Raw genomic sequence first — 27,249 nt, 5'->3', positions numbered from 1 at the left:
AAGGTTCATTTTATGTGTGCCAGGGTGCCAGAGGGCAAGCCCACTGTCTTCCCAAGGCTAATGCACCAACAGCTCTGCTTTAGTAAATGATGGTTAACTGTCCTTTAATGTCTCAATACAAGGGACAAACTCCAGGTGACTACATTGACTTGAAGTGTTCACTTTAGGCAAAATACAAGGAAGTTAGCAAGCTTGCAATTAGTATTATGTTTTTTGTAGCCAACATTGATTGTATATTTGTGTAGCGAATGCGACTGCCAATAAACCAAGAGGAATGTCCCACAAACAACCAAGAGGTGAATGAACACTTTTTATTTTTAGAGCACTGTTCGTCAGGAAGGACAGCAGAAGAATGGTCCTTCTCTAATAATAGTGATATGGGTTCTTTAAAGTCCAGCTGAACAAACAATCAGTATTTTATTTTGAGAAAGTAAATAAGACGGTAAACCGAGGCCCCCTCTGCCAGCTCAGGTAGTTTCTCCTGATATCCTGGGTAACAATCGTCCAAATAAAATTGGTCATTCACTCCCCAGCTGTTTGTGTGCAGATTGGCTGCTGGGTTCACCGGCGCAAAAAAACAGTAACTGCACTTTACATTATACCAAGTGAAGCATTTTGGGACATCCTTCTGATATGAATGGCACTCCACCAAATGTAAAGATTATTAAAAATACATTACACTATGTGACTACTTCAGTGTAATGGAAACAAATTCAACAACAGTCTTGTTAATCTGTAACCAGTATTATTTCCTCCAGCTCAGATTGCCCTCAGGATTACTATAAATTCACTGGGATGATGACTGCATCTGTATGTACATTAATTTGCTTCAGAGATTGTCAGTTAATAGGTCCCATGTTGCAATTTTGAAATGGCATAGTCACTGCACAGATGATGTGAACTTTACATGCTCCTAATAAATTTGTTTGGTAAATTCTCAATATAACGTCAGCTAGTTGAAGCTCATTGGAAGTAATGGATGTAATCCTAATATTGCATTGACCGCGATACTCTGTAAAGTCATTTGGTATCCTCTTTCAATGCCACGATTTAAAAAAAGTAAAATATATTTTTAAATCATCAAGATTAATTTAAACTCCACAATTAGCTAATTCCTGGTGGCAACAGACCTGTTGCTCTTTGTAAGCAATAAATGATTTTTTACAAATTCTGTTCAGCTGTTCAAATCATTCGCCCAAGCACTAAATTACAAATATGAACAGATATTTGGAACAATTGATATTTGATTAGTTGGCTTTGACAAGCTTGGAAGTCTGCAATATGATTTTACAGTCACTTCACCTGATCAGTGGATTTTACAGAACATCCATCCAACTGTCCCACATCAAGCTGCTTTGTAAATTAGTCTGGTGTCCTAGTCTCTCCCACCTTTCCTGACAATCTTTTCCAGACATTGATTACCCTCTGTGTAAAAAAAAACTTCCTGGTATCTGTCCTGAAGTTGCCTTTTACACTTTTAAACCATGTCCTTTTGTTCTAATGCCATGATACATCCTAAAGTCTTGATTGGGATTTACTATTCTACTTAAAATTTTGTTCACGTCTATGAGGTCCCCTGTGAGTTGTCTTCTCTCAAGACTTTTCTCACCGTTGTTCATATCCTGGGCCAATAGAAAAGTGCAGACATATTTGCAAAAAATTGTGGAGCTCTTTACAAACTTGCAGGAAATTGCAGGGGGCTTTGCTAAACGTTGTAGGGGCTGATTGGTGCTATTGAGGTACATTTTACTGCTACATATTTTCACTTTATTAATAAAAAATTAACCATAAGGAAATATTAGCTTGTCGCAAAAAAAATTAATTGCTTCTTTAACAAAAACTGGCTGGACATTTTGTTTGGGGGGGTGGGGGCTACAGGAGCTCACCACCTCCTGCCTCGCATAGCACACAGAACCAGAGATCCAGACAGTGACACACGCACACACTCACAGACCCAGAGACACACAAACACAGAGAGACACACACACTCACAGACAGAGCGGGAAACACACACACTCAGACACAGAGAGACACACACACTCAGATACAGAGACAGACACACTCACAGACAGAGAGGGAAACACACTCACAGACGTAACCTCACAGACACAAAGAGACACACAAGAGAGACACACACTCTCACAGACACAGAGAGAGGCACACATTCAGACAGAGAGAGACACACACATTCACAGATACAAAGAGACTCACAGATACTCACAGACACACACTCACAGACAGAGAAAGACACGCACACACACTGATAGACACAATTAGACACACAGAGACATACAGGGGCACTCATAAACACACACACATCATCGAGACATAGACACGCTCACATAGAAAGACACACACAGACAAATCACAACAGCGGGGCCTCTGAGTCGAGCCCATTTGTCACCTGCGCTGCACTGCACATGCACGTCCAGAGCTGCTCCGCCCACAGTGACGTCAGGCAAACAGCGTGAGCGGACCTCGGGCCAAACTATGTTTGTGGCGGGTTTGTAGCGGAGGGGGATTGTTGTAGCATAAAAGTTGCCTTGCACTTCTCTGTCGGCCCAGTTCATAGCTCACTCTTCTAACACTGGGATCATCCTCATTGTTCTGCTTTGCACCGTTTCTTGGCCTGAACAGCCCCTTACGTTGCGGTGACCAGAACTGTACTGTCTTTCATGGTCATATAGATTAATGGTGAAATTCCTGACAACAAAAACTTTTACCAAGTTTTTTTAGTTAACATTATATTTGTTTTATAATTTCATCTGGGGCAGATTTGTACACGATTTGTGCAATAATATTAGTTGCATTCAATATACAGTAGAGCCTTATACTATGTATTGAAATGTCTCAAAGCATTTAACAAAAAGAGCGCACATGTGGTAAATGTTTCTACATTATAACGACTAACTTTGACTGGTGCAAGGAGAGCAATTGGGAATAGGATATATACTGTATTTCTTGTTCCCAATCACTTTCACGGACAACTGAGTAGAGGTTGGAGCAAGTGCAAATGATGGGTAGTTTTTAAATGCTATGAATGTTTATATGACTCGTGCTTAAATGATATTAAAAATTAAGTTAGTCCGTTGGAATAGAATTTATGAAGAAGACATTTTCATTCCCACAACCTGCATTACATTGCAACAATAGAAACTGATGTCCAAGTGAAACCATCTTCTCCACATGATCTCAACAGCAAGACTCCACCACGAAAAACAGAGCACAAACTAGGCATAAATGCCTTTCTATATGCAAATCTGAACAAAATGGACCGTGGATGGTAACTGGGTCTTAGTATCACCACACTGTGTGAATAATAGCAGTAGGGTTAAATAATAAGAACAGTTACAGGTCACATGACAAGCCAAAAAACAGTTAAACAGAATTTAGGTCACCAAGGACCAATAGTCACTTGTTATGAAAAGCAAATCATGATTAACGCAAAATCCTACTTGGCTGAAGTTTCAATTCTATAACTTAATGATCCTTTACCTTAAATAGAGGGGCTAAATCAATGTGAAAGTTTTGTTTCCAGAATAGGATTTAATTATTTAATTACAAATTACAAATATAATTTTATGTACTTCACATAGTCATGACTGTGAAGGTGGCAGTTATGCTGCCACCTAATGTGTTATGGAACCATATGAAAGGAAATTGGTTTGAGTTTCAATCAACACACACGCACACAATTAGTCAAACACCAGTTTGTTGCCATCTGAAAAACAATCTTTTGGATATAAGTGACATCAGCTACAATCAGAACAGAGACTATTGCCCACTCATGTTATAAGGCTTGGGCAAGATACGGCTATGAGCCATTATCCTACCACCTGCAGTACATCTTCAAAAATCTTTCAAAAAAAAAAGTAAGATTAAAGCGATACATATCTCAACAGGGGCAGAAAGAAGAAGAGCAATAACACTGTCTGGTAATCCAGGTGTGATTTAAAATAAAATCCTCGTGTAAGAGTATAAAATAAGTTACTTCAAGAGTTCAATCTCAGCAATTTTCAAATAATTCTAATTTCTTCTGGTACACCGTGTCAGCTTTTCAATGACTCAGATGAATAATGAAACAACATCTACATGCATGCCAAACCATAAGATACCACACACAGCACTAACATTTTAAAATCCTTTTTAAAGCTGCGTTCTTCAAAGAGAGGGAATCATCTTATTATCCCGTTAACCAGCCTCAGACCCCCCCCACCAAAGGCTTGGACTTCTTTTAACGGCTTCTGATTGAACTGGTTTGCTGCCCGGATATCTCCCCCCCCCCCCCCTTTTCACTGTGGTTACAAGCAGTCAAACCAGGAACTGACATGGTTATTTTGTGATTTCTGAAAAACAAAACTGCGAACAGCACTTTTTTGTGATATATTCCTCCTTTCCCACTGTGCCTACAAGCAGTCATTATGTCCAGGTTTGACGATAGTAACTCCCTGCTCTCCAGACTTCCTAACTCTTCCCTCCATAAGATGCAGATTATACAGAAAACTGCAGCTTGTGTCCTCTCGTACACTAAGCTCTGCAAAACGATCACGCTCATCCTCGTCCAGCTTCACTGGCTCCTCATCTACCAGAGAATCGAGTTTTAAGATATTCATCTTCACTTTCAAAGCCCTCCATGGTCTTGTTCTTACCTACCTCTGACCAATTAAACCTTTACCAACCTGTCCACTCTCTACGCTCTGGGGGCACTCGCCTGCTCCATGTCCCCCGCCTGCGCGCTCACCATTAGCGGTCGGATCTTCAGCCATTCTGCCCCTCTGGAACTTCATCCTGGAGCCCCTTCGCCTCGCCCCTTCGCTTGCCTCCTTCAAGGTCTATCTCAAAACCATCTTCTTCTACCATGCTTTTAGTTATCTTCCCACCCTTACCTACCCACAAATTCGCCCACAAATATACAGTCAATTCACTTTACAGTGTGTTCTGTGAAGCGCTTTGGGACGTCCTCCCGACGTGAAAAGTGCTATATCAAATGCAAGGATTATTATAGGATTATTATTACCCTTGCCCTACAGCCCTCGATTCCAACCCCCAGCTCAGGTTCAAACCCTTCACTGTCCAGGGCCTTGGTATGTCCTCCCGTCAGATGAAAAACAACAATTACATTTGTATAGCGCCTTTCACGTCAGGATGACGTCCCAAGGCACTGAACAGTCAGAGTTTTGGACCCCAGCTGGGGCTCGGGAATGGGGAGGGTGCAGGGTGAGGGGGGAAAGCAGGGTGATCGAAAACACAGTTGAAGAGAAGGATCTTGAGATGGGTCTTGAAGGAAGCAAGGGAGGGGATGAGGCGGAGGGACTATGGGATCAAGTTCCAGAGGGTGGGGCCAGATTAGCAGAAGGCTTGCCCGCCAATGGTGGAGTGAGGCCTACCATTGGCGAAGCTACATAAATACAATTATTTTGGTGTCTTTGAGGAATACAGTATTTCCCTCAAGGATGTTTATGAATTTGTAAATGATGAAAGTAACGACAGAGAAGTAAGTCGTGTGGAATGGGTTATGATCCAAAAGTTCAGATGGTAATACAATGCATCATGCACCCGTTCACCTATTTACCTTTTAGAAATCTTTATCAGCACTTCAATAATAGTTCAAACATTTCCTGAAAAATTAGACCAACCACAAGGCCAGTAAATGTTATCCTACTTAAACCTATTTATCAGCACATTTGACTGCTTCTTGCTTAACACCATATTTCTGCGAAGAATACTTTGAAAACATCTCAGCACATTTACTCTCTGCTATGCTATAGCTGATCATTTTAGTTATTCATTTTGTAGCTGTTTGTGGGACATTTCTGTGCACAAATTGGCTATCATGTTCATCTACAAAATATACTCACCACACTCTACAGTAAATAATAATAATCACTTTATTTGAATAGAGCCTCATGTGAGGAGGACATCTCAAAGAGCTGCACACATTTACTGTAGAGTGACTGTGCATTTTGTAGGTGAATCCTTTGAAGTACTATTCTGTAACACATGATAATGCGCCATTATGCGCAAAGACTATAATTATATTATGTATCTGTTGTCGTAGAACCCTTAGGTCAAGTAAGGTAAACCATAAGTAAAGACATATGCACCATGTGTAAAGAGAAAACCGATTGCCTTTATATATTACTAACAATAACTAAATGATAGTTTGTTAATTACATAGTTAATCCTTTTCGTTTAACGTTAAATAATTAAGGATCCCTGTAATTCCCTCTGGACATAAACACTTACACAATATGTATATTAGATCCCAGCAGCAACTAAGAGTGAGAAGTAAATCATTGAACATGTTAGCACCACAAACTCCTCTTAACACTGTGAAGTCTATGAATACATTGAGAAATGTTAGTTCGAGTATGGGTTTGTTTAAACACTGAATGCAGTTGGATGCAACATTAACCTCCGGTTTCTTGCAGTCCAAAAAGAATAAATTAAATTTAATGCTCCACTGTTATACGTGACTGTCTCTTCTCATAAGGCCCTCCACCTTTCCTCCTGTAGACATGCACCGCCAGCCTATTCCTGGACCACTGCCAATAATCTATAATTATATTATCTTTGGCTCTATAATCAGCTTCAAATATCTCTTTCTGGCTCTACCTGGGAACAGCTCACATCTTTTGCCCACCATCAAATTGTGCAAATGATAATTATCAATGCATTGTAATGGCAAATTACTGAATAAATATCTGACCATTTGCTCTGCTACACTGATGGATGTTTTGTGTTTTTCTAATCTTGAAACATTCATTGACTTTGCCTGTCATTTCTCTCTATCAAACATTTTCACACAAGCTATCTTTGGCTCTTTCCTGCACCTTCTGAACTGCTCTATTTTGTTAAGTAATGGATTTCTAACCATCCATTACAAACCCATGAATCTCACAAAAAAAATGGATCATTCTTACCACCATTCTGCCCTCAAAGATTGCATTCTTTTCCTTGTTTCTCTGCATGTTACTGTCTGCACCACCACTTCTGAAACAAGCCTTCTTTCTAGAGATTTTCTTCATCTATGATTGGGAAGGCTCTCACATATAACAAGTCCCCTTCTTGTTTCTTCATTCTCTTTCTTGCCCCCTCCTTATCCTCTAGTCCTCATTTTCATGCCGCACCAGCCTCTGCAACTCCCCCGTTTTTATCACCTTTAAGCACTCTGGGACGCTACTCTGCATGGAGGGTGCTATATAAGTGCAAGTTGTTGTTGTTTATCATTCCAGCATCAGACATCCTCCTTCCTTGTATTTATTTCCAGAGATCAGTGTCTGTGACACCCTTGTTCACTCCTTCTGCCAAGTAGGCAATTTCTCTCTGGAGAGTGAGGCAGGGGGTGGTCATTACACACAACAACAACAACAAAATTACATTTGTAGAGCACCTTTCACATCGGGAGAACGTCCCAAAGCGCTGAACAGTCAGATGTCGGGGCCCCAGCATGGGGGAGGGGTGGTGTAGGGGTGAGGGAAAGCAGAGGTGGGAGGGAGACCAAAGGCACGGTCGAAAAGAAGGGTCTTGAGACTGGCCTTGAAGGATGCAAGGAAGGAAGCGAGGAGAAGGGACCGTGGGATGGAGTTCCAGAGTGTGGGGACAGAGAGGCTGAAAGCTCGGCCACCAATCATAGGGCGGATCGGGCGGGAGACATGGAGCAGGCCGAAGCCTGATGAGCGGAGGGAGCGGCAGGTTGGTAGGGAGTCAGCGGGTCAGAGAAGTAGGAGGGGGCAAGGCCATGGATAGCCTTAAAGGTGAGGATGAGGATCTTGAACTCGATCCTCTGAGGGATGGGGAGCCAGTGGAGTTGGGCGAGGGTGGGGGTGATGGTGTTGTGGAGCCTGGTGCGTGAGAGTACATGAGCTGCAGAGTTTTGGATGATCTGCAGTTTGTGAAGGGAAGAGTTGGGAAGGCTTATGAGGAGGGAGTTCCCGTAATCAAGCCTTGATGTGACGAATGCGTGGGTGAGGGTTTCGGCAGCCTGAGGGGTGAGGCAGTGGCGGAGTCTGGCAATGTTGTGGAGGTGGTGGTAGGCAGTGGCAGTCATGGCGCGGATGTGGGAGAGAAATGACAGTTCAGGACACCCAGGTTCCTGACTGGCTTCGTGAGGTTGAGTGTGCAGCCATGGAGGCTGATGCTGCCGGCGCCTGAGGTGCGGAGGCGCTGGCGTGAGCCAATCAGGAGGGCCTCGGTCTTGCTAACGTTGAGTTGGAGAAAGTTGGCCCTCGTCCAGGACTTGATGTCGGACAGACAGCCGGTCACGACCTCAGTAGTCCTGGAGTTCAGGGTGGTGGCAGAGAGGTAGAGTTGGGTGTCATCCGCATACATGTGGAAATTTACCCCATGTCTGCGGATGACATCACCAAGGGGGAACACGTAAAGGGTGAAGAGGAGGGGACCGAGGACAGAGCCATGAGGAACACCGCACGAGACAGTGCAGCGGCTGGAGTAGAAGCCGTTTGCTGCGACGAAGTGGAGGCGGTGTGAGAGGTAGGACCTGAACCAGTCAAGGACAGAACCTTGAAGGTTGAGGTGGGAGGAGAAGCGGTGGCAGAGGATTGAGTGGTCCAAGGTGTCAAAAGCGGCGGAGAGGTCGAGTAGGACGAGGAGGCAGAGGGAGCTCTGGTCGCACATGGTCAGGATGTCATTTGTCAGAGCAGTTTCCGTGCTGTGGGCAGGAGGGGTTCATGGAGGAGGGGTTCATGGAGGAAGTGAGAGGAGAGGAAAGAGCGAAGCTGGGAGGCAACAGCTCTCTCAAGGACCTTGGATAGGAAAGGGAGATTTGAAATGGGCCGGTAGCTAGATAACTGTGATGGGTCGAGGGAAGGTTTTTTCAAGGTGGGGGTGATAGTGGCTGTTTTGAGGGGGGAAGGAACAGAGCCAGATGACATGGAGAGGTTAATGATGTTGGCGAGTAGTGGGGCAAAGAGGTGGAGCTGGGATTTAAGGAGAGGGGTAGGGATAGGGTCGAGGGAGCAGGTGGTGGACCTCATGAAAGTTAGCGTGTTGAAGACAGAGGAGGGGGTGACAGGTTCAAATGTGTGGAAGGAAGGATGAGTAATTGTCAGATGGGTAATTGTGTGGGGTGGGGGTAGGGAGGGGTTGGATGTTGGGAGAGCAGTAGCAGCCGAGCGGATTCCCTCAATTTTGGACTCGAGTAAGTCCAGCATTTTCTCACAGTGAGAATCGGAGGAAAGTATCTGAGAGGCGTGGTGGGGAGGACGGAGGAGCCGGTTGGTGGTGGAGAACAGGAGCTTGGGATTGCCTTTCGCCTCCAGGATTAACCTGGAACAGAAGGATGGTTTGGCCGAGGTGAGAGCGGAGTGGTAGTTCTTGATGAGGTCCAGCCAGATGTGGCGGTGGACCATAAGGCTGGATTTGAGCCAAGTGCATTCGGCAGACCGCACCTGGCCCTTAAGCGAGCGGAGGTGGCTGGTGAACCAGGGTGAGGATCGGGAATAGGAGGCAGTTTGGGAGGTGAGGGGGGCAAGGGCGTCGAGTGTGGTGGAGAGGATGCTGTGGAGAAGAGTGAGTGCAGTGAGTGAATTGTTGCGAGAGGTGGGCCAGAGGGGGAGGAGATCAGAGGACTCCAGGGCAGCAGAGAGGGATTGCGGGGAGATTTTCTTCCATCGACGGTAGAAGATGGTGGTAGGTTTGGAAGCAGTGGGGAGAGGGATATGGGAGTTGAGGGAGATTAAATGGTGGTCAGAGATGGCTTTGTCAGTGATGGTGACAACCGAGACGCTGAGGCCCCGGGTGATCACCAGGTCAAGCGGGTGACCATGGGTGTTGGTAGCAGAGTGGATGTGGAGGGAGAGGTTGAGAGAGGAGAAGTCTGAGGAGATGGAGCAGGAGGGGGTAAAGTGGAGGTTGAAATTGCCTAGGATGATGAGGCGGTCGGAGCAGAGGCAGAGGGAAGCAAAGAGAGTGGAGATGTCAGAGATGAAGGTGGGAGAGGATTTTGGGGGGGCGGTAGAGTAAGAGAATTTTCAGAGAGAGGTGGGAGGGATGGCAGAGGGTAAGGTGTTCAAAGGAGGAGAACGAGCTGGTAGAGTGGGGGGATAAGGCAAGTGACACCTCATTTGTTAATGCCTGGAGAGCACAGGTGTAGATTAGCATAACCTGTTTAAAACTGTGCTTTAATTTTGTGGTCCCAGGTCCAGCTAGAAAGTTAATTATGTGGATTTTGGACCACCGTAGATAATACATGACAAATAACATTCAAATGAACACATAGACATCTTGAAGCTATTGCAAAACCATCACAATGTCAAGACATTTGCACACTTAGGAACCACTATAAGAATTTAATCATTATAGCTAACCAAATTATAATAACAGAGATTTTGAAATGTGTCTTAAGATCAGGTGATTTTCCTCCCAGCTTTTGTTTATTTTCTGCAATTCCATCACAGTTATTTCATCAAAACAAATTACAACTAACAGCAATTTCACTTTAGCGAAACAATACCAGGGTTGCTTGACTCTATTTTTGCATCTTTTCATTCTTCAGTCATATCTCCTGCACAAGGAGGCAATGGGAGATCCAACTCTGAGTTGGGTCTTGGCAGATCTGGAGCCTTAAAAAACAGGCATTACAAAAAACTAGCTGCCTCCAGAGGCACTCTTACTGCAGCACAGAGCAGTACAACATAACTGTAGTAATTTAATACCCATCCTTTCTCCTTTAGTCTGAGTTCTAATGTTTTTCTTATGTCTTTATCTTACTAATGTCTGCATAACTGACTCCTGTCTGAGATTACATTTGCATCAAGTGGAGACCTTAAACACTCCTTCAGCATTTCACATCAGCAATGGTCCATTAGCTGTCTTGGAGTACGTAGTGCTTCTTGTTCTCATTTTATGTCTCCTACCCACTTTGAAGGTTGCAACCTATTGCACTCGATATATTCCAGTGAGTCTCCATAGAGATGGATTGTATATCAACCGGATCAACCTGTCCGTTCCCTCCCCTCAGCAGGCTCCAGCCCGCTCTACATCCCCCACTCTGCCCGACCCACCATCGGCGGTCGGGCCTTCAGCCTCGCTGCCCCCACCCTTTGGAACTCCATCCCACAGTCCCTTCATCTTGCTCGCTCCCTTACCTCCTTCAAAGCTCAAGACCCCCGTTTTCCACTGTGCGTTCGGCCACCCTCCTCTACCCAAACCCTCCCTGCCCTCCACAACCCTTGATCCTAATCCCCTGCTTAAGTCCAAATCCCTGAATGACCAGCGCCTTGGAACATCCTCTCGTCATGAAAGGTGCTTTACAACTGTAATTTGTAAGTTGTAAGTTGTATCAGCCCTCAATATTAGACCTGCCTATTCCATTACATCACCCAACACTGTTCTTCATTTGCTCGTCTCTGAATCAAAAGCCATCAACTTTCCAGAAAACAACAGTACCAACAAGTTTCTCTGTGTATACTTCCTGTTAATGGCTTTAACTTTCTAATGTACAGTATGTGATTTCCTGCTCTGGTTGACCTGAAATATATTCTTCAACATCGAGGATTGCACTCAAACACCTAGAACTTTAGTATATGGGTAATTTGATAGCCTGTAAACAAAATGCAGCAATAAAATGATTGAAGCTAGTGTTCCTAGATGTATTCCTATTTATTTCATCTTATTTAGTCTTGATGGAACAATTTATAATAGCTTACAATATCCTAAGCCAAAATTAATATTAATTTATTTCTGCAAAACACCTAACCCTTTTCACACCTAGCTTGGGTGCCAATTATCCTATCATTAGCTTGATGCAAGTCCCCAGCCAGTGAGTTAATCTTTTAATTCCTTCGCACTGTTTTACAGGACCCAATCTCTAGCTTCTTTATTTTATCTTTTTGTAGTACATTAGCATCTAGTTAACTTTCAATATCTTTGTGCATCAGTTTCAATTCAAGTTCAATCCTTTCTCACTGGATTTGCAATCCGGACATGAAAAGTGAAGAATTTCCCTGGATACATTTACACAGGGTATACATTTTCATTGTAAAACGTTATCATGCTCAGTATGCATTTTTCTTACTTATAGCACATTGTAACATTACCACCATAGAGGAGAAAACCTAGAGCAGGAATAAAATTCCTCACATGGCATAGATGCTTTCATTAATAATAATAATGCTTGCATTTGATGTAGCGCCTTATCAAGTCTTCAAGTCATTTCAAAGCATTTCACAGAATATACTGTGAAGTGAATTGACTGTATATGTTGTGGGTTAAACGCTGCAGCCAATTGCACCCAGCAGTGTCGCACACTCAGTCGTGGATTTAGTGACCAAATTATTATTATTATTGTTTATTTTTTGGGGGTAGGGATTAGTATCCCAGAAAAGCGATCCGCCAATCAACTAGCAACCAGGTTACTTTTTACTGCTGGGTAAACAGAGGTGGGTGGAGTAAGGAAACTTGTCCAATGTTTCGCCCTGCCCGGGAATCGAACCCAGTTTCTCGCTTGCGAGGCGAATGCTCCCACTGGAAAGCAGTTAACCAATTTATACGTTTACTTATTTAAGACGTTGAATAATCTTTTCCCTTCCACTGTGATTGAGGTGGCCTGATTGCGAATATTATTCAGCCACAAACTTAATGTGAAGAATTTGCAAAATAAAGGAGGCTCTTGTTGGGCACATTAACATTTCAAAAACAATGCCACCGATGGTAGGGCGGTTGGGGCGGGGGATGTGGAGCAGAGGAACGGAGGGTACTAGCAGGTAAGTAGAGGGATAGTAGGTCAGAGAGGTAGGAGGGAGCGAGGCCGTGAATGGCCTTGTAGGTGAGGATGAGGATCTTGAATTCGATCCTCTGTGGGATGGGGAGCCAGTGGAGGCGAGCGAGGGTGGGAGTGATGTGTTCCCGAAGTCTGGTGCAGGACAATACACGAGCTGCAGAGTTCTGAATGACCTGCAGTGTGGAGGGAGGTACCGGGAAGGCCGGCGAGGAGAGAGTTCCCATAGTCCAGCCTTGAGGTGATAAAGGCGTGGACCAGAGTTTCAGCAGCGTGAGGGGTGAGGTAGTGCCGTAGTCTGGCAACGTTCCGGAGGTGATGGAAGGCGGTGCCAGTTGTGGCGCGGATATGAGGGAGAAAGGACAGCTCAGGGTCGAACAGAACCCCGAGGTTCCTGAGTGGCTTTGAGAGGTGGAGAGTGCAGCCTTGGATGTTGATGCTGTCAGCGCCAGAGGTGCGGAGGCGCTGACGTGAGCCAATCAGGAGGGCCTCAGTTTTACGCACGTTGAGCTGAAGAAAGTTGTCTCTCATTTCAAACACACTTTTCATTTTACAATGGAACATGCAATATCATTTACATTTGATGGATATCAAGAATATCTTCGCTACAGGATCATTTTATTACTTTCCATTAGGCTGGAATACAAGTAGTGAAGGAAAGCATTACAATATATAATAATATATTTAAGAAATCTCTCTTTAATCGTGGATTAATGGCCTCTGCTGTTAAAAGACATAAAGCCAACAGTATTTTTTCACATTTGTTATTGCACTTCAGTATTGGTACAGGGGTTCAGGCTATGTATGTTAGAAAGCTATCAATCTTTCTTTTTTGCACTTACTTTGTTATACGTTTTTGAAATGTTGCACTGTTACATGTAGCAGTCAATCAATGCCATTATCAACCTATATGAGCAGCATGACAGCCTGTACCTTCTGGCTGCCATGGAGAAAAGCCAGTCAGCTGCACAGATTGTTCTTTAACATTACTTTCTCACACACAAAAAAACTGAAAGACACACTTTTGCCTTGTGTATTTTTCTGCATTAGTGTAATGAAAGAGCTCATCATACCGAAAGACTACCAATCAACTGCTACATTTATAGGAGCCAGTGAACAGAGTTTACACACAACCATTAGATTAAATGTATTTATTCCAGTACTCCAGTGACAGTTAAAATGAATCCACCTATCTGTCCACTCCAGCCTCTGCCGGATAAGCACTTTCATATTCAGGTTAATTATTTGATCTCGTCTTTTCTGAACTTACGATCAATAACTTCTCGATACCAACCTATGCTTCTCATTATAGCATTTCCATAAAAATCAACTGTATTATTTGGGGGGATTTTTTTTGCATTTCCACATTTTTACTGCCACTCATACACACTGTTGCTAAACAAGAGAAATGTACAAGCTTCAGGTTCAACACACAAGTCAGAGCATTACATTGAGAGACAGTTGTCAACTGCTTTTCTTTATTATCAATGTTACACTACTCAGATGTAAACACCAAGGATGCTGAAGTTATCAGGCTCCAGCCTGCTCCATGTCTCCCACCCGACCCGCCCTACTATCGGTGGCCGGGCTTTCCTTTCAGTCTCTCTGCCCCCACACTCTGGAACTCCATCCCACGGTCCCTTCGCCTCGCTTCCTCCCTTGCCTCCATCAAGGCCAGTCTTAAGACCCTTCTCTTTGACCGTGCCTTTGGTCTCCCTCCCACCTCCCTGCCTTCCCTCACCCCTACACTACCCCTCCCCCATGCTGGGGCCCCAACACCTAACTGTTCAGCGCTCTGGGATGTCCTACTGACGTGAAGGGTGCTCTATAAATGTAATTTTGTTGATGTTATGTTTCTACCACAGATCAAAATACAAACATAAAACCTTAGTCACCTTTACTTGGCAAAGTAAAAGTTGGCCTATCAGTACAGTGAATTGCGAGGCGTGGTCTTGCGTGCTGGTTACACCTTTTTATGATGACTTGCAATCAGTCCCGGCCAACAGGAAACATACTTTGTAAAGCATGATTGGTTGTGTCACTGTTTGCTCCATACACTGCAATGCTCTAGTCTCTCACAGAGCTCCATCCATTGCCCTACATAGATGATGCCAAGCTAATCTAAGCATTTGATTACGGGACCCACACAAGGTGTTGGAATTATTTATTTATAAATTATTTTCCTTTATGTCATTTTTTACTGTTAAATTGGAGAGACTAGAGATGTTCTCCCACTCATTCCAGAATAGGTTCACAAACAAGGTTCATAGATTGCACTATTCGATCTGATTTTTATTTTAAAGATCTTTTAAAAGCAAATAATAATTTGAAATTCACAGTATCTCCTGTATTGAAATAACAAGTTGAAATTTGTTATTTTTAAACAGAAATTTCAATCATAATACAGTATATGTGAATAAATTGTCACTTTATTAATGAGGCTGTAATTTGAGTGAGAGCTTGATTGCAGTTATTGTACAACATAGACTTAAGTTCATGTACTCAGTTTTACTTCTAGAATTAACCATAATTTACCTGAAAAAAGGCAAATCATTTTTAGGGAGGCACAGGCATAGCATGGACTAAAAGAAAATTTACAAATAAGATTGCATAAGATGTGTTAAAATACATCTTTCACTCAGGTGTTAGTGTGAAAAAGGTCTAATTTCAGATCCAGTCTTTTTAACTGAAGAATATTTAACACAAGTACAGTGAAACATCAATTATGCACCAAAATGGAGGGCAGCCCATAATGGAAATTGGATGAGTGAAATTGGGAGGTAAAAAAGGTTTCCTTGAAATTCCATTGGTTTCATATTGTTGAAATGTGCAAGGGTTCAGAGAGGAGCTTCACTTGAATGAACAATTTTTATCTTCATTGCGCCAATTTATCACTGAGGTGAAATAATTGATAGTCATAAAAAGTGCAAGAAGGAGAAATACTCTTAAAATAAATCAAAATAGAACTGTGATATTAAAATACTTCTAATGCCAGCATATAAATTGCTGCATAAAATATCTACCCAGCACTTTCTAAATCAACACTGCATTTTTAACAGGAAAGTGAAGAGTATCATGTAATATTCTCAGTGCATCAGCTGAAATTGGAGAGGTACGATTTTGTAATATAAAGATGGCTTCACATGTTTTTTGAAACTCGGTGCAATTCTTGAGGAGATATGTGTTTGTAACAACAACACTGACAACATCCATTAACACAGAGAGAAATGCCTCTCATTGGACTCATGGCCATCACAAAGAAATCTTCCAACCGACTGTCTCCATGGAGAAAGGGAAATACTTACTTCATTTGACTTAAAAAAGATAGACAGCTTTTTCCTTTACAGTGAAAGGAAAACATACTCAAGTCTTGAAGTGTTTAATACTGAGCGCGCAATAAAAATAAGCTTTAAAAAAAACAATGTTTACACAATACCATTGAAATTTTCTGCCCACATGTCGACCATTTTAGTAGAAACACATTTGAGTCAAGGCAATTAAAAAGGTAGCGGTCTTCGTGTCTTCATTCTGTTAATTTCACAATGTGTTTATGTTATTCAGTATAGAGTAGTGTGCCGTATTTCTTGGGCTTCCTTGTAACTGCTTAGATCATTTCTAGTTTGTAAGCATATTATTCAGTGTCACTTAGTCAATGTAATCTTTTGAAAACAATTTAATAATGACCTGGAGCAAATCCAACAATGCAAACATCACAGAACAATAATAATAATTCTTTCATTAATATAGCGCCTGATCACGTCTTCGAGACGTCTCAAAGCGCTTCATAGTTTCTTTGTGAAGCACAAGTTAGGTGTCAAGGAAAATGGAAATTGAATTTAAATGCAAATATTGTTTAAAACCTAGCAAATTGGAAAGGTAGGTAATCTGAGGTAAATATAGGCCTTTGACATTTGACCTGGTGAGAATTAACCTAATGAAGCTAAGTTTAAAAACCTAATGTACTATGAAAATATAGTACACAATATATCTTATTCTCAACAGTGGAGATTAGCATGAAACATTAGAATGCGGAAGAGAAAGACTTGTGCAAGACAGACGATATTCATGCTCCCAGAACACACCCATAGCTGATAGAATCAATTGTGTAACAGAGAATAATGCATTTACTATTAGATCTATTGAGCTGTCCACTTCCTTTTGCTTGGTAACAAAAATGACAACTTCATTATACTATTGCAAACTCTTTACAGAAACATGTAGGGAAAAACAATTGGCAAATGATTGTAAACCTAACTTTGTTTATATATCTTAAAACTATAAAATAAATAGTTCTCAGGATTAAACAGTTAATTAACACATTGACTACCTTTGATTTAAAAAACAAAATGTTTCTAACAAAATGTTAGCACTTGATTGCACTGCATAAATATGATGAATAAATCCTTTCAATGAACTAAAAAAGCCATTATGTTGAGCTTTGCATTTGCCAATTATAGCATTGAATCTATGGGGTTAGCAGAAATTCTTTTGACAGAGACATATACATGCACATTAAAACAGAATATAACTTTTAATCCTTTTTAAGGTATCTTGCAATGGGATTTAAAAAGCAACTAAATCCCAATAGTATGGTGATTCTTTTAATTCTCTAACTCATCTGTCTCCATTTAATTACTCTGAATCTTTCTTAGTCTAATCTGCTGTCCTGACTATTCTCATTAAGATTCTGAGGCACTGGGGAAAAGAAATCTATGAGGAACATCATGACTTGTGTTTCATTATTAAAGTTAAGAAAGGTCAAAGGCTAGAATTTGAACAGAAAATATGATCCCACAATAAATTGTCCACCAATAATTGTGCTGTAAAGAGCACTCATTGATCCAACCCTATTCAGAATATTCTCTTCACGTTTTGCCAAAACTAAAGAGGTATGTGGGTTAGAAAGGGTACAGAACAGAAGAACGAGATGGATTCCAGTTTAAAGAGGATGAGTATGAAGACACAGCAGAGAAGCTTAATCTATATAATTTGGAAAAAAGACAAGTTAAAGAAAGAAAAGATCTTTGATAGTACCCTGTTACAGTGAAACATATTAAAGCAGTTTTCAAGGAATTACCATCAAGCAGGTATCTTTATATTCAACTAATCTGGATGAATGTCAGCTAAGGGAAACTTCCTTTTCCATTGGATAGTGTCATGAAATCTTTGAACATCCAGTTGAACTGGCAGGCAGGTCCTCAGTTTAACAGCTCATCTGAATGTTGGTGCTTTATCAAACACAATCATTGGTTTGAGTTAGTTGAGTATCTGACACACAAGAGTCAAGTGGGAAGAAACCCAGTATCTATCGAATGGCCTACTCCTTAAGTCCTATGGAAACTTGCTGTCACAAATTGTTGACATATCTAAAATACAGTCACTACATTTGACAACAGTTACTTTTGAAGCACTTTGAGATGCTTCAATGTGATAAGGTACTATATTATAGTCACGATTCCCAGCAGGGTGAAACCTTGGGCAAGTTTCCTTACTCCACACCCCTGATAATAATCCCTCAAAAAAACCAATAATAAAATTGGTCACATCAATCCACGACTGTTTGTGGGACACTGGTGTGCGCAATTGGCTGCCGATTTCACCCACAAATATACAGTCAATTCACTTTACAGTCTACTCTGTGAAGCGCTTTGAGACGTCTAGAAGACGTGAAAAGCGCTACATCAAATGCAAGGATTATTATTATTATAAGATGATTATTATTATATTACAAAGAAAGATCACTGCAATTCATTTGGGAGCTCTCATTTTCAAATACCATCTCTCCCTTCTCAAACATCCCTGATCCCTTCCATGTCAAAATTATATCAAGTTACAAGCAGAATACCATGAACTTGTCCTACCAAAGAAAGAACAATTTTTTTNGATGAAATGTCATATTCTTGTGGTGAAGTTTTGTGAGTGATTAAGTTTCTTGAAGTTAGGTTCATATGTATACAAACAATGTTTTGAGTTGCTATGAACACAACTCATTTCTAAAATTACGAAGTTCTGGTATTGTGATTACTATATCAATTTGCATAAACATTCTTGATGAATATTCATGAATTTCATTAAAACCAAAATAATAAATGCCTGTTTAAAATACTGTAATGACTCACATTCTATGTTTCATACACTTAATTTGGGAATATGCTTATTGAAAAAGATCGCTTACTGTAAATCAACAAAGTTAATGACTTATTCAATAATACTTAGTGTCTATCATAGTGTTAAAATATGCCAAGTGCAGTAATATTTTATATAGCTCACACTGCTGCGCACAAATATTTATTATTTCATAAATGTCATCTAAAAGAATCAATAGAAGCTCTGAATATTACCAAACCTTCAACAATAGCTAAATGCAACACGTCATATTAACTTACTGGATTAAGTGAACAGCACAACAACAACAACAACAAGATTTCATTTATTGAGCGCCTTTCACGTCGGGAGGACGTCCCAAGGCGCTGTACAGTTGGGTCAGGACCCGAGCAGGGGGGGAAATGGTCAGGGTGAAGGGAGGGAAGGGAGGGAGCGAGGAGGGGGTAGAGAGTCGAGAGGGGAGCTGAAGGCACGGTCAAAGAGAAAGGTCTTGAGACCGGCCTTGAAGGAGGAAAGGGAGGAGGCGGTGAAGGCACTGGGGGATAGAGTTCCAGAGCTTAGGGGCTGAGAGGCTGAAGGCCCGGCAACCGATGGTAGGGCGGTTGGGGCGGGGGATGTGGAGCAGACCGGAGCCAGAGGAATGGAGGGTACGGGCAGGTAGGTAGGGGGATAGTAGGTCGGAGAGGTAGGAGGGAGCAAGGCCGTGAATGGCCTTGTAGGTGAGGATGAGGATCTTGAATTCGATCCTCTGGGGGATGGGGAGCCAGTGGAGGGGAGCGAGGGTGGGAGTGATGTGGTCACAAAGCCTTGTGCGGGACAGCACACGAGCTGCAGAGTTCTGAATGACCTGCAGCTTGTGGAGGGAGGTGCCGGGAAGGCCGGCGAGGAGAGAGTTCCCATAGTCCAGCCTTGAGGTGATAAAGGCGTAGACCAGAGTTTCAGCAGCGTGAGGGGTGAGGTAGTGCCGTAGTCTGGCGACATTCCGGAGGTGATGGAAGGCGGTGCCAGTTGTGGCGCAGATATGAGGGAGAAAGGACAGCTCAGGGTCGAACAGAATCCCGAGGTTCCTGAGTGGCTTTGAGAGGTGGAGAGTGCAGCCTTGGATGCTGATCCTGTCAGCGCCAGAGGTGCAGAGGCGCTGACGTGAGCCAATCAGGAGGGCCTCAGTTTTACGCACGTTGAGCTGAAGAAAGTTGTCTCTCGTCCATGACTCGATGTCGGACAGGCAGCTGTCAGGACATCAGTGGTCGTGGAGTTGAGGGTAGAGGAGGAAAGGTAGAGTTGGGTGTCATCCGCATACATGTGGAAGTTAACCCCATGTCTGCGGATGATGTCACCAAGGGGGAGCATATAGAGGGTGAAGAGGAGGGGACCGAGGACAGAGCCTTGAGGGACACCGCACGAGACAGTGCGGGGGGTGGAGGAGAAGCCATTCGTGGAAACAAAGTGAAGACGGTGGGAGAGATACGACCTAAACCACTCAAGGACAGGGCCTTGAAGGTTTAGGTGGGAGGATAAGCACAATTGGATCAATATTTATAAAAGTAATTCTTGGATTTTACTTAGCACCTTATCACTTGAATTTAAGTGCATATATAAATAATAATGGGGCCACTTTAAGGACCTGAACATGATTGCTGTCTTGTGCAAAATAATTAGGTAGAATCCACATCAAGGGAAGCTACTATAATTACAGATGCTAAACTATGTCTGGAATCCAAGCGATCCTTTACTTAAGATTTAAATGTGTTTTATGCAACATTACATTTGTGGTACACTCCCGGGAAAGTAATTACAAGTAAATACACAGTGCCAATTTGTTTCATAAGACAGATCATTGATTTGTATTTCAAATTGTTGGCCGGGCTACTTACTGAATTGGGCAACACTTATGTGTAATACATGTAATACATTTGATATAATACAATTGATATTATATAATTTTTAAAATATAATATATGATATACAATATAGACTGCAACTTGATAGCTTGTACATAACTTTTGAAAATCAAAATGAAATTATACCACAATAAGAAACAATTGATATATTGACTGAGTGGGACACAAAGTGTGGGGAGTAGGATGGGAGCATTTTGGGAGGGGGTGGCTTGGGTCAGGCGTGGCAGCTAAACACCCATGCCGAGACTGGGAGCAGAGTGATCAGCAGGACATCGTCAGCCCACAGGCCCCTTTAGCTCAGATGTAAACCTTAGGCTGTCCACTGCTCTGGGACATTCACCTGACATGAAATATATAAATGTGATGTATTTAGGTATTTCTATCTTTGGTGATCCAGTTTGAATTGAAGTGTACATTTTAAGAATGTAGTCTTGAAGTCTGAAACTGAAGCCACATCACTAAAAGATTGTTATCTATCACTGAATACTCGCCAATGCCAGACCAATATAGCTTGCTTGAATTAGCCCTTGCTACATCTGATAGGCAGAGGGTTGGGACTGCATGCTACAGTCTCCTAGTCCAAGAAGTATGGATCACATGTTCAAACATTTCAAACAGCTAGAAGTACCAAAGTTTTTTTGTAAACCACCAGGATGCCAACACTTGTTTTGTACAAATATTAGCAAGTTCTTGCACCTAGAGCAAGTACTTTTAAAAAAAAGACAGAAACCATCAATGCTGAAGTATCCAAATTCAAGTCTTCAGAAATAAATCTTTAGTGGCCAATTTAAGTCATTTCTGATCCTACATTTGAATTGACAATGAACTACAAACTAAATCCAAATAGTGTACCAATTACAGCTTCAAAGCACAACAGACATGTGTCTGAAATTTGTCCAAATATAATAATAATAATCCTTGCATTTGATATGACGCCTTATCACGTCTTCAAGATGTCTCAAAGCATTTTACAGAATATACCCTGAAGTGCTGTATATTTGTGGGTAAAACGTGGCACCTAATTGCGCACAGCGGTGTCCCACAAACAGTCGTGGATTGAATAACCAAATTACAATTTATTTTGGAAGGGATTATTACCTCCAGAGAAGCAATCCGCCAATCGATTAACAACTGGGTTCCTACTTACTGCAAGGTGAACTGAGGCATGTGGAGTAAGGAAACTTGCCAAACATTTCGTCCTACCTGGGAATCGAAGCCAGGTCCTCCGAGGCAAATGTTCTAACCGCTAAGCTAAAGGACTCCACGTAACCTTCCGTTCTTTATTTGACATATTATAGATATTGATTTATTTTTCAAACAGCAATTATGAAATCTCATTTGACTCTCCAAAATAGATAATTGGTATCTGAGAATAGAATGCTTGCAGCTGGAACAACACAAACAATTAGTTGCAGCCTGAATGATGAAGATTTACTGTTGGTACAGTCATGTTCATTTACACATATCTTCAGCCTCAATTCTATCTTTCCTCGGGGCAGATTAAAGCAGTTTGACCTTCATGACAGACCTGGTTAAGAAAATGTACTGATGTCGGGATCAAATTCATACAATTCAAATGGGTTCTCAAATGCATTTTGAGATTATAATATTCTTTGACCATCCCATTTATTATTTTCAAAGCGCTGTGTAAAATATACTATGCCATAACAAATTTATTAGAGATTAAATTAAGGTAAGAACAATGCCTTAGTTTCTTGGAAAGGGTTGGTGACATTAATGGCGAATGTAAATTTTTGATCTAATTACCCAGAGGTAAACCCGTTTGGTTTCTCACCTGTGGTTGGCCTTTTGTCTTTCTGTACACATGCGCAGTGAATGCAGAAGAGGCAATTGGCAACTGCATCCCATTATATCGCTGGTTGGAACTTTATGAAGCCCAAGTATCACATTATCACAAGGCACTACTGTATCTGAAAAATAACATATATATTCTTTTCCTTTACAGAATGTTTTTTTCATAATTACTTCAGTTGAAAATAGGTTGCTTTTTAACTTGGATTTGAAACTAAAGTCACAGAACTATAGGATATCTGAAATGTTCAGGCTGTGCTGTGGTGCCTTACATATGGTACCACATAACATACCTATCTAAAGCAATGATCTGAGGAAGATATGTTGTGTGTGATAAGTTCCTAAGAGGTTTAATTTAATTTTCAAAAATATAAGAACCATCAAACCATTGAAAAGGAGCTTTACTTTTTGTCTGAAGACTCCAATTATATTAACTTATTTTCAGCAAGTTATTGCAGTGTAGAAGTCACATTACAGTTATGGTCACTTTTTTAAAACATTTATGGAATGGGTTCTAATTTTTACATTTGTTCTTAAATGGAACAGAAATGGGTTGAACCCCCAAAAGAACAGTAATGGATAGTACTGTGCTTTACTGACCAGTGCTGTGTTCACTTAAACAAACACACGTGTGATGTACATTATCAGATTGGTGAACAGTAGAAAAGCCAAACTAGCCATGGAACAAAAACAAATGATTTCTTTTAAAAGGATGGCTTCCTTATCTGTTGCTGGGGGAGTACATTGAACAAACTTTCCTTCTCCTTTCTACGGACTCCATTGTAAACACCATCAAAAATCTGTTAATACATTCTCTTCTTCCCTCCACCCCCAGTTGCTATGAGAGCAATTAGGCAAAGAAAATAAGCTAATATTGCAATAACATATTCTGTTTATTAAAAATTACATGCTTGAAATAAACAAGCTAATTTTACAATTACGTTTGTATGCTTTTCCTATTAAGTTCCAGCACAATATAATTGCATCTGACAAACTGTGTAGAGTAACAAAATGCAGCAATGCACATTTCTTTCCTCATTTGGTCCATTCATGGCAACTGGACATTTTTTAAAATTAAGCGATACAACTTAAAGGAAGCCAGGTAAGGAGGGGCTGGATGGTTTGTCCAGCTTAACCAGCATCCAGTGTTAACCAAAGTTCCCTTATCTCCTCCTCCTCCTCATTGCTGTTCCTATTGGACGGGAAGGGGACCAATCAGCCGCAGCTCTATGATGGATCCCCTGAAGCTGCTTGTGAATGTTTGGGCTCCAGCCATTCACAAGCGGCTCCAGCTGTCAATCAATCGCAATTTGATTCCTCCCTTGTTTCTTCCATGTTCCACCCCCCCCCCCCCCCCCCACAACCCACTTGTGAAAGGCTGGAGTCTGCAGTCAATCAAATGGCAATTTGACTCCTCCCATCTTCATCCCAGAGCCGCTTGAGACACAGAGTGAGTAGATGCAACATTTTGTCTGAATTAACTGGCATATTTAAAACAGGTGAGAATACAAATGAATCCGGGGCGGACATTTGTCCGATTTACCCGGTGTCCGACTAAAGTGGCTTCCACTGTACTCGTGTTTAATTTCATATAATCAAGTGATGTGCATTGTACAAGAACTAGTAAAGATGTTAAGTCTTTAGCATAGATTTATTTAAGTGGAAGCTAGATAGGTATATGAGGGAGAAAGGAATAGAAGGTTATGATTGAAGGCTTAGTTGAGGAAGGGTGGGAGGAGGCTCATATGGAGCATAAACACCGGCATAGACCAGTTGGGCCGAATGGCCTGTTTCTGTGCTGTATATTCTGATGTATTTTAATGTATTTATAAGAACTAGTAAAGATGTTACAAGTTAGAAGTTATCTTCTGCTGGAATGTCAAAAAGCAGTGTTGCTTCACTGGCAGCATCATAGAATATACAGCACAGAAGGAGGCCATTCAGTCCATCATGTCCGTTCCAGCTCTTTGAAAAACGCCATCCAATTCAATCCCACTCCCTTGCTCTCTCCCCATACCCCTGAAAACTTGTCGTCCCAAAATAATTATCTATTTATTTTTTCAGCGCTTTGGGACGTCCTCTCGACGTGAAAGGCGCTCTATAAATGTAATTTTGTTGTTGTTGTACTTCTCTCTTCAAAGTTGTTATCAAATCGGCTTCCACCATCCTTTCAGGCAATGCATTCCAGATCCGAACAACTCGCTGTGTGAAAAAATGTTTTCTCACCTCCCCTCTGTTTCTTTCAACAACTATTTTAAATCGGTGTCCTCGGATTACCGACCCACCCGCCATCGACAGTATTTCAAATCTACCACCACTCAGCAGCAATCTGCTAGTTAAAAAGTTATTTTTAAAAATCGGCAACCCATAGAATATTTTAGCAGAAAAATTACCCATTTGGCCCATCAAGTCCATGCTGATATTTTTCTCACACACCACGTGAGCTACTTAACATAGTCCCACTCTCTTGCTTGTAGCTCATACTCTATTATTCAAATATTCTGTAGGACAAGCCCAGGGTGATATGTCTCTATCTCAACCTGTTTTACAAGAACGTTTGGTTTTGGTGCTGATGGATCTGAGTCCCCTCATCTGTCACTTCAGCTGATCTAAAGGAAGGTAGAACTCGCTGAATCTGGGCTTTACAAGAATAAATCCCGAAACCAAAATTAACTTGAAAAAATAATACGAGAGTACATTTCATTCGGCACATAGCATTCCTATAATAAATAAATGGTAGCTTTAAATGTAAAGGTTTCACAAAAGCAATGAGAAGATGTCCACCTTCTCTTGTTAACTTAAGACTCAATCAAGTATGATAGGGTCTTCCAGCCAGAGGGTGAGCCCTAAAATGACCAAGAACGAAGATTTGTGTTAACACTGAGCAGCTCAACAAAACTGTGCTTGTGAAGGTTAGTGTAATTCCAACAATTTCCCAAAACATTTTAAACCTGCCATTAAAGACAACAGAAGGAAACATTTCTATGATTTAAGTTTTTCATTTTTAGCTGGAACACTTGCTAAATGCACCAAACAATAAAAAGATTGCTGTCACAACTCACCATACTAGACTGTCCTTGTTTTAAATCAAAACGTCACCGTTTCAGAGCTGACATTTCTAGGCAATTTGCTGAACATAAATGTGTTTTTTTATCACCAAAATTCTTCAAGGGCATTGACCTAACAACCACACTGAATTACTTGAAATATTAAAGTTATTCATTGAATAATTTCTCAGGCTTAAGATGTCAATCACAATGAGTCATTTTTGAATACAATCTACCAAACTGGCTGATTTTTTGATCAAGGTCATACATAATCTAGTTACAGATACTTTACATCCCTTAGCCAGAGCTTTCATATTTGCCTGGAATATTTATTTTACAAAAATGAAACGTCTCAAAACGCTTCACAGAATACACTGTAAAGTGTATATTTTGTGGGTGAAAAGCGGCAGCCAATTGCACACAGCAGTGTCCCACAAACAGTTGTGGATTGAGTGACCAAATTATTTTTTTCTTTAAGGGATTATTACCACCGGAAAAGCAATTCGCCAATCAACTTACAACTGGGTTTTAGGAATATAATAGGAATATAAACAAATATTCATAGTTTCTACCATCTCCCCATTAATAATCCAAATTATTAACTTCTTAATTTGTGTTGCACCTCTGGCAATCCTATTGCACTTTCCTTACTGCACTACAGACCCTGTAATTGTGCACAGCACTTAAGGGTTCCCACTTACTGCTAGGTAAACAGAGGAGTAAGGAAACTTGCCCAACGTTTTGCCCAGCTGGGAATCGAACCCAGGTCCTCTTGCTTGCAAGGTCCTCTCGCTTGTAACAAAGGAAGGGATAGGGAACAGGGACACTTAGGAACACAACTAGGCATTCTTGTTAAAACAAGATGTCCTCATTTAGCTACACCGAATAGCCAAATTTTGGTAGCATTTGGTAGCAGAGACAATAGTTGACTTGCACACTCTTCCACAGATATCTCTCCGCCAAGCTCTCCTTTGCTCCTGACAGACCAAACTCCAGAACCATTCTCCTGCGGGCAACTGGTCCTCAGAACTGTCCACCCCAAGGAGTTTTTCCAATGGACCCAGCAATAGGAACAGGAGTAGTCCATTCAACCCCTCGAGCCTGTTCCACCATTCTATTAGATCATGGCTGATCTGTACCTCAACTCCAATTGAGGTAACAGTGCAGAACACTGTAGTTGGATATGCACATGCTCCCCGCTGATCAAGAAAACCTCCCAAACTAGGAGCCCACTTGGATACTATATAGCTCAAAGTTGAGCAGCTCCCTGCTACTTCTCCTCCCTCCGAATGGTTCTCCAATTGGAGTCAATGAGGCCCTCACAGCTTTGATCAGATTCTTCATTGCAAACCTAAGTACATTTCATGTACTTATCAATAAGTCACAAATTATTTCTGAATGCACAGTTGCTAATAAAATATCACAACCAATTCTAACGAATATTTAAATAATAAAAAGGCCAAAAAAGATTCTTACCTGAAAGTCTTTCTCTTCCAAGATTTCTTTTCTCCACTGAACGAGAAAAGCAGCACAGACATAGAGGTGGAAATGGGAAAACCCTTCAGGCTCCGACTGAAATAAAAATAATCACATTTTCCATTAGAAAAACGTCTCACCGTTCTTAAAATTTGTCTCTCTCAACATA

At 41.5% G+C, this 27,249-nt stretch overlaps 1 protein-coding gene across 1 annotated transcript in view; it reads right to left on the bottom strand.

Moving 5' to 3' along the window:
• Positions 1 to 27,249, bottom strand: part of tbc1d22a (TBC1 domain family, member 22a) — a 237,953-nt gene that overhangs the window by 17,601 nt on the left and 193,103 nt on the right. The window contains exon 13 of the mRNA XM_007890990.2: positions 27,081 to 27,176. Coding sequence (XP_007889181.1) covers positions 27,081 to 27,176 — 96 coding nt within the window. The remainder of the gene's footprint in view (positions 1 to 27,080; positions 27,177 to 27,249) is intronic.

This window comes from Callorhinchus milii, unplaced genomic scaffold (genome assembly GCF_018977255.1).
Source record: "Callorhinchus milii isolate IMCB2004 unplaced genomic scaffold, IMCB_Cmil_1.0 Scaffold5, whole genome shotgun sequence".
NCBI lineage: Eukaryota > Metazoa > Chordata > Chondrichthyes > Chimaeriformes > Callorhinchidae > Callorhinchus > Callorhinchus milii.
The sequence above is the reverse complement of the archived record's forward strand: the minus strand, read 5'-3'. Positions and strand labels throughout refer to the sequence as shown.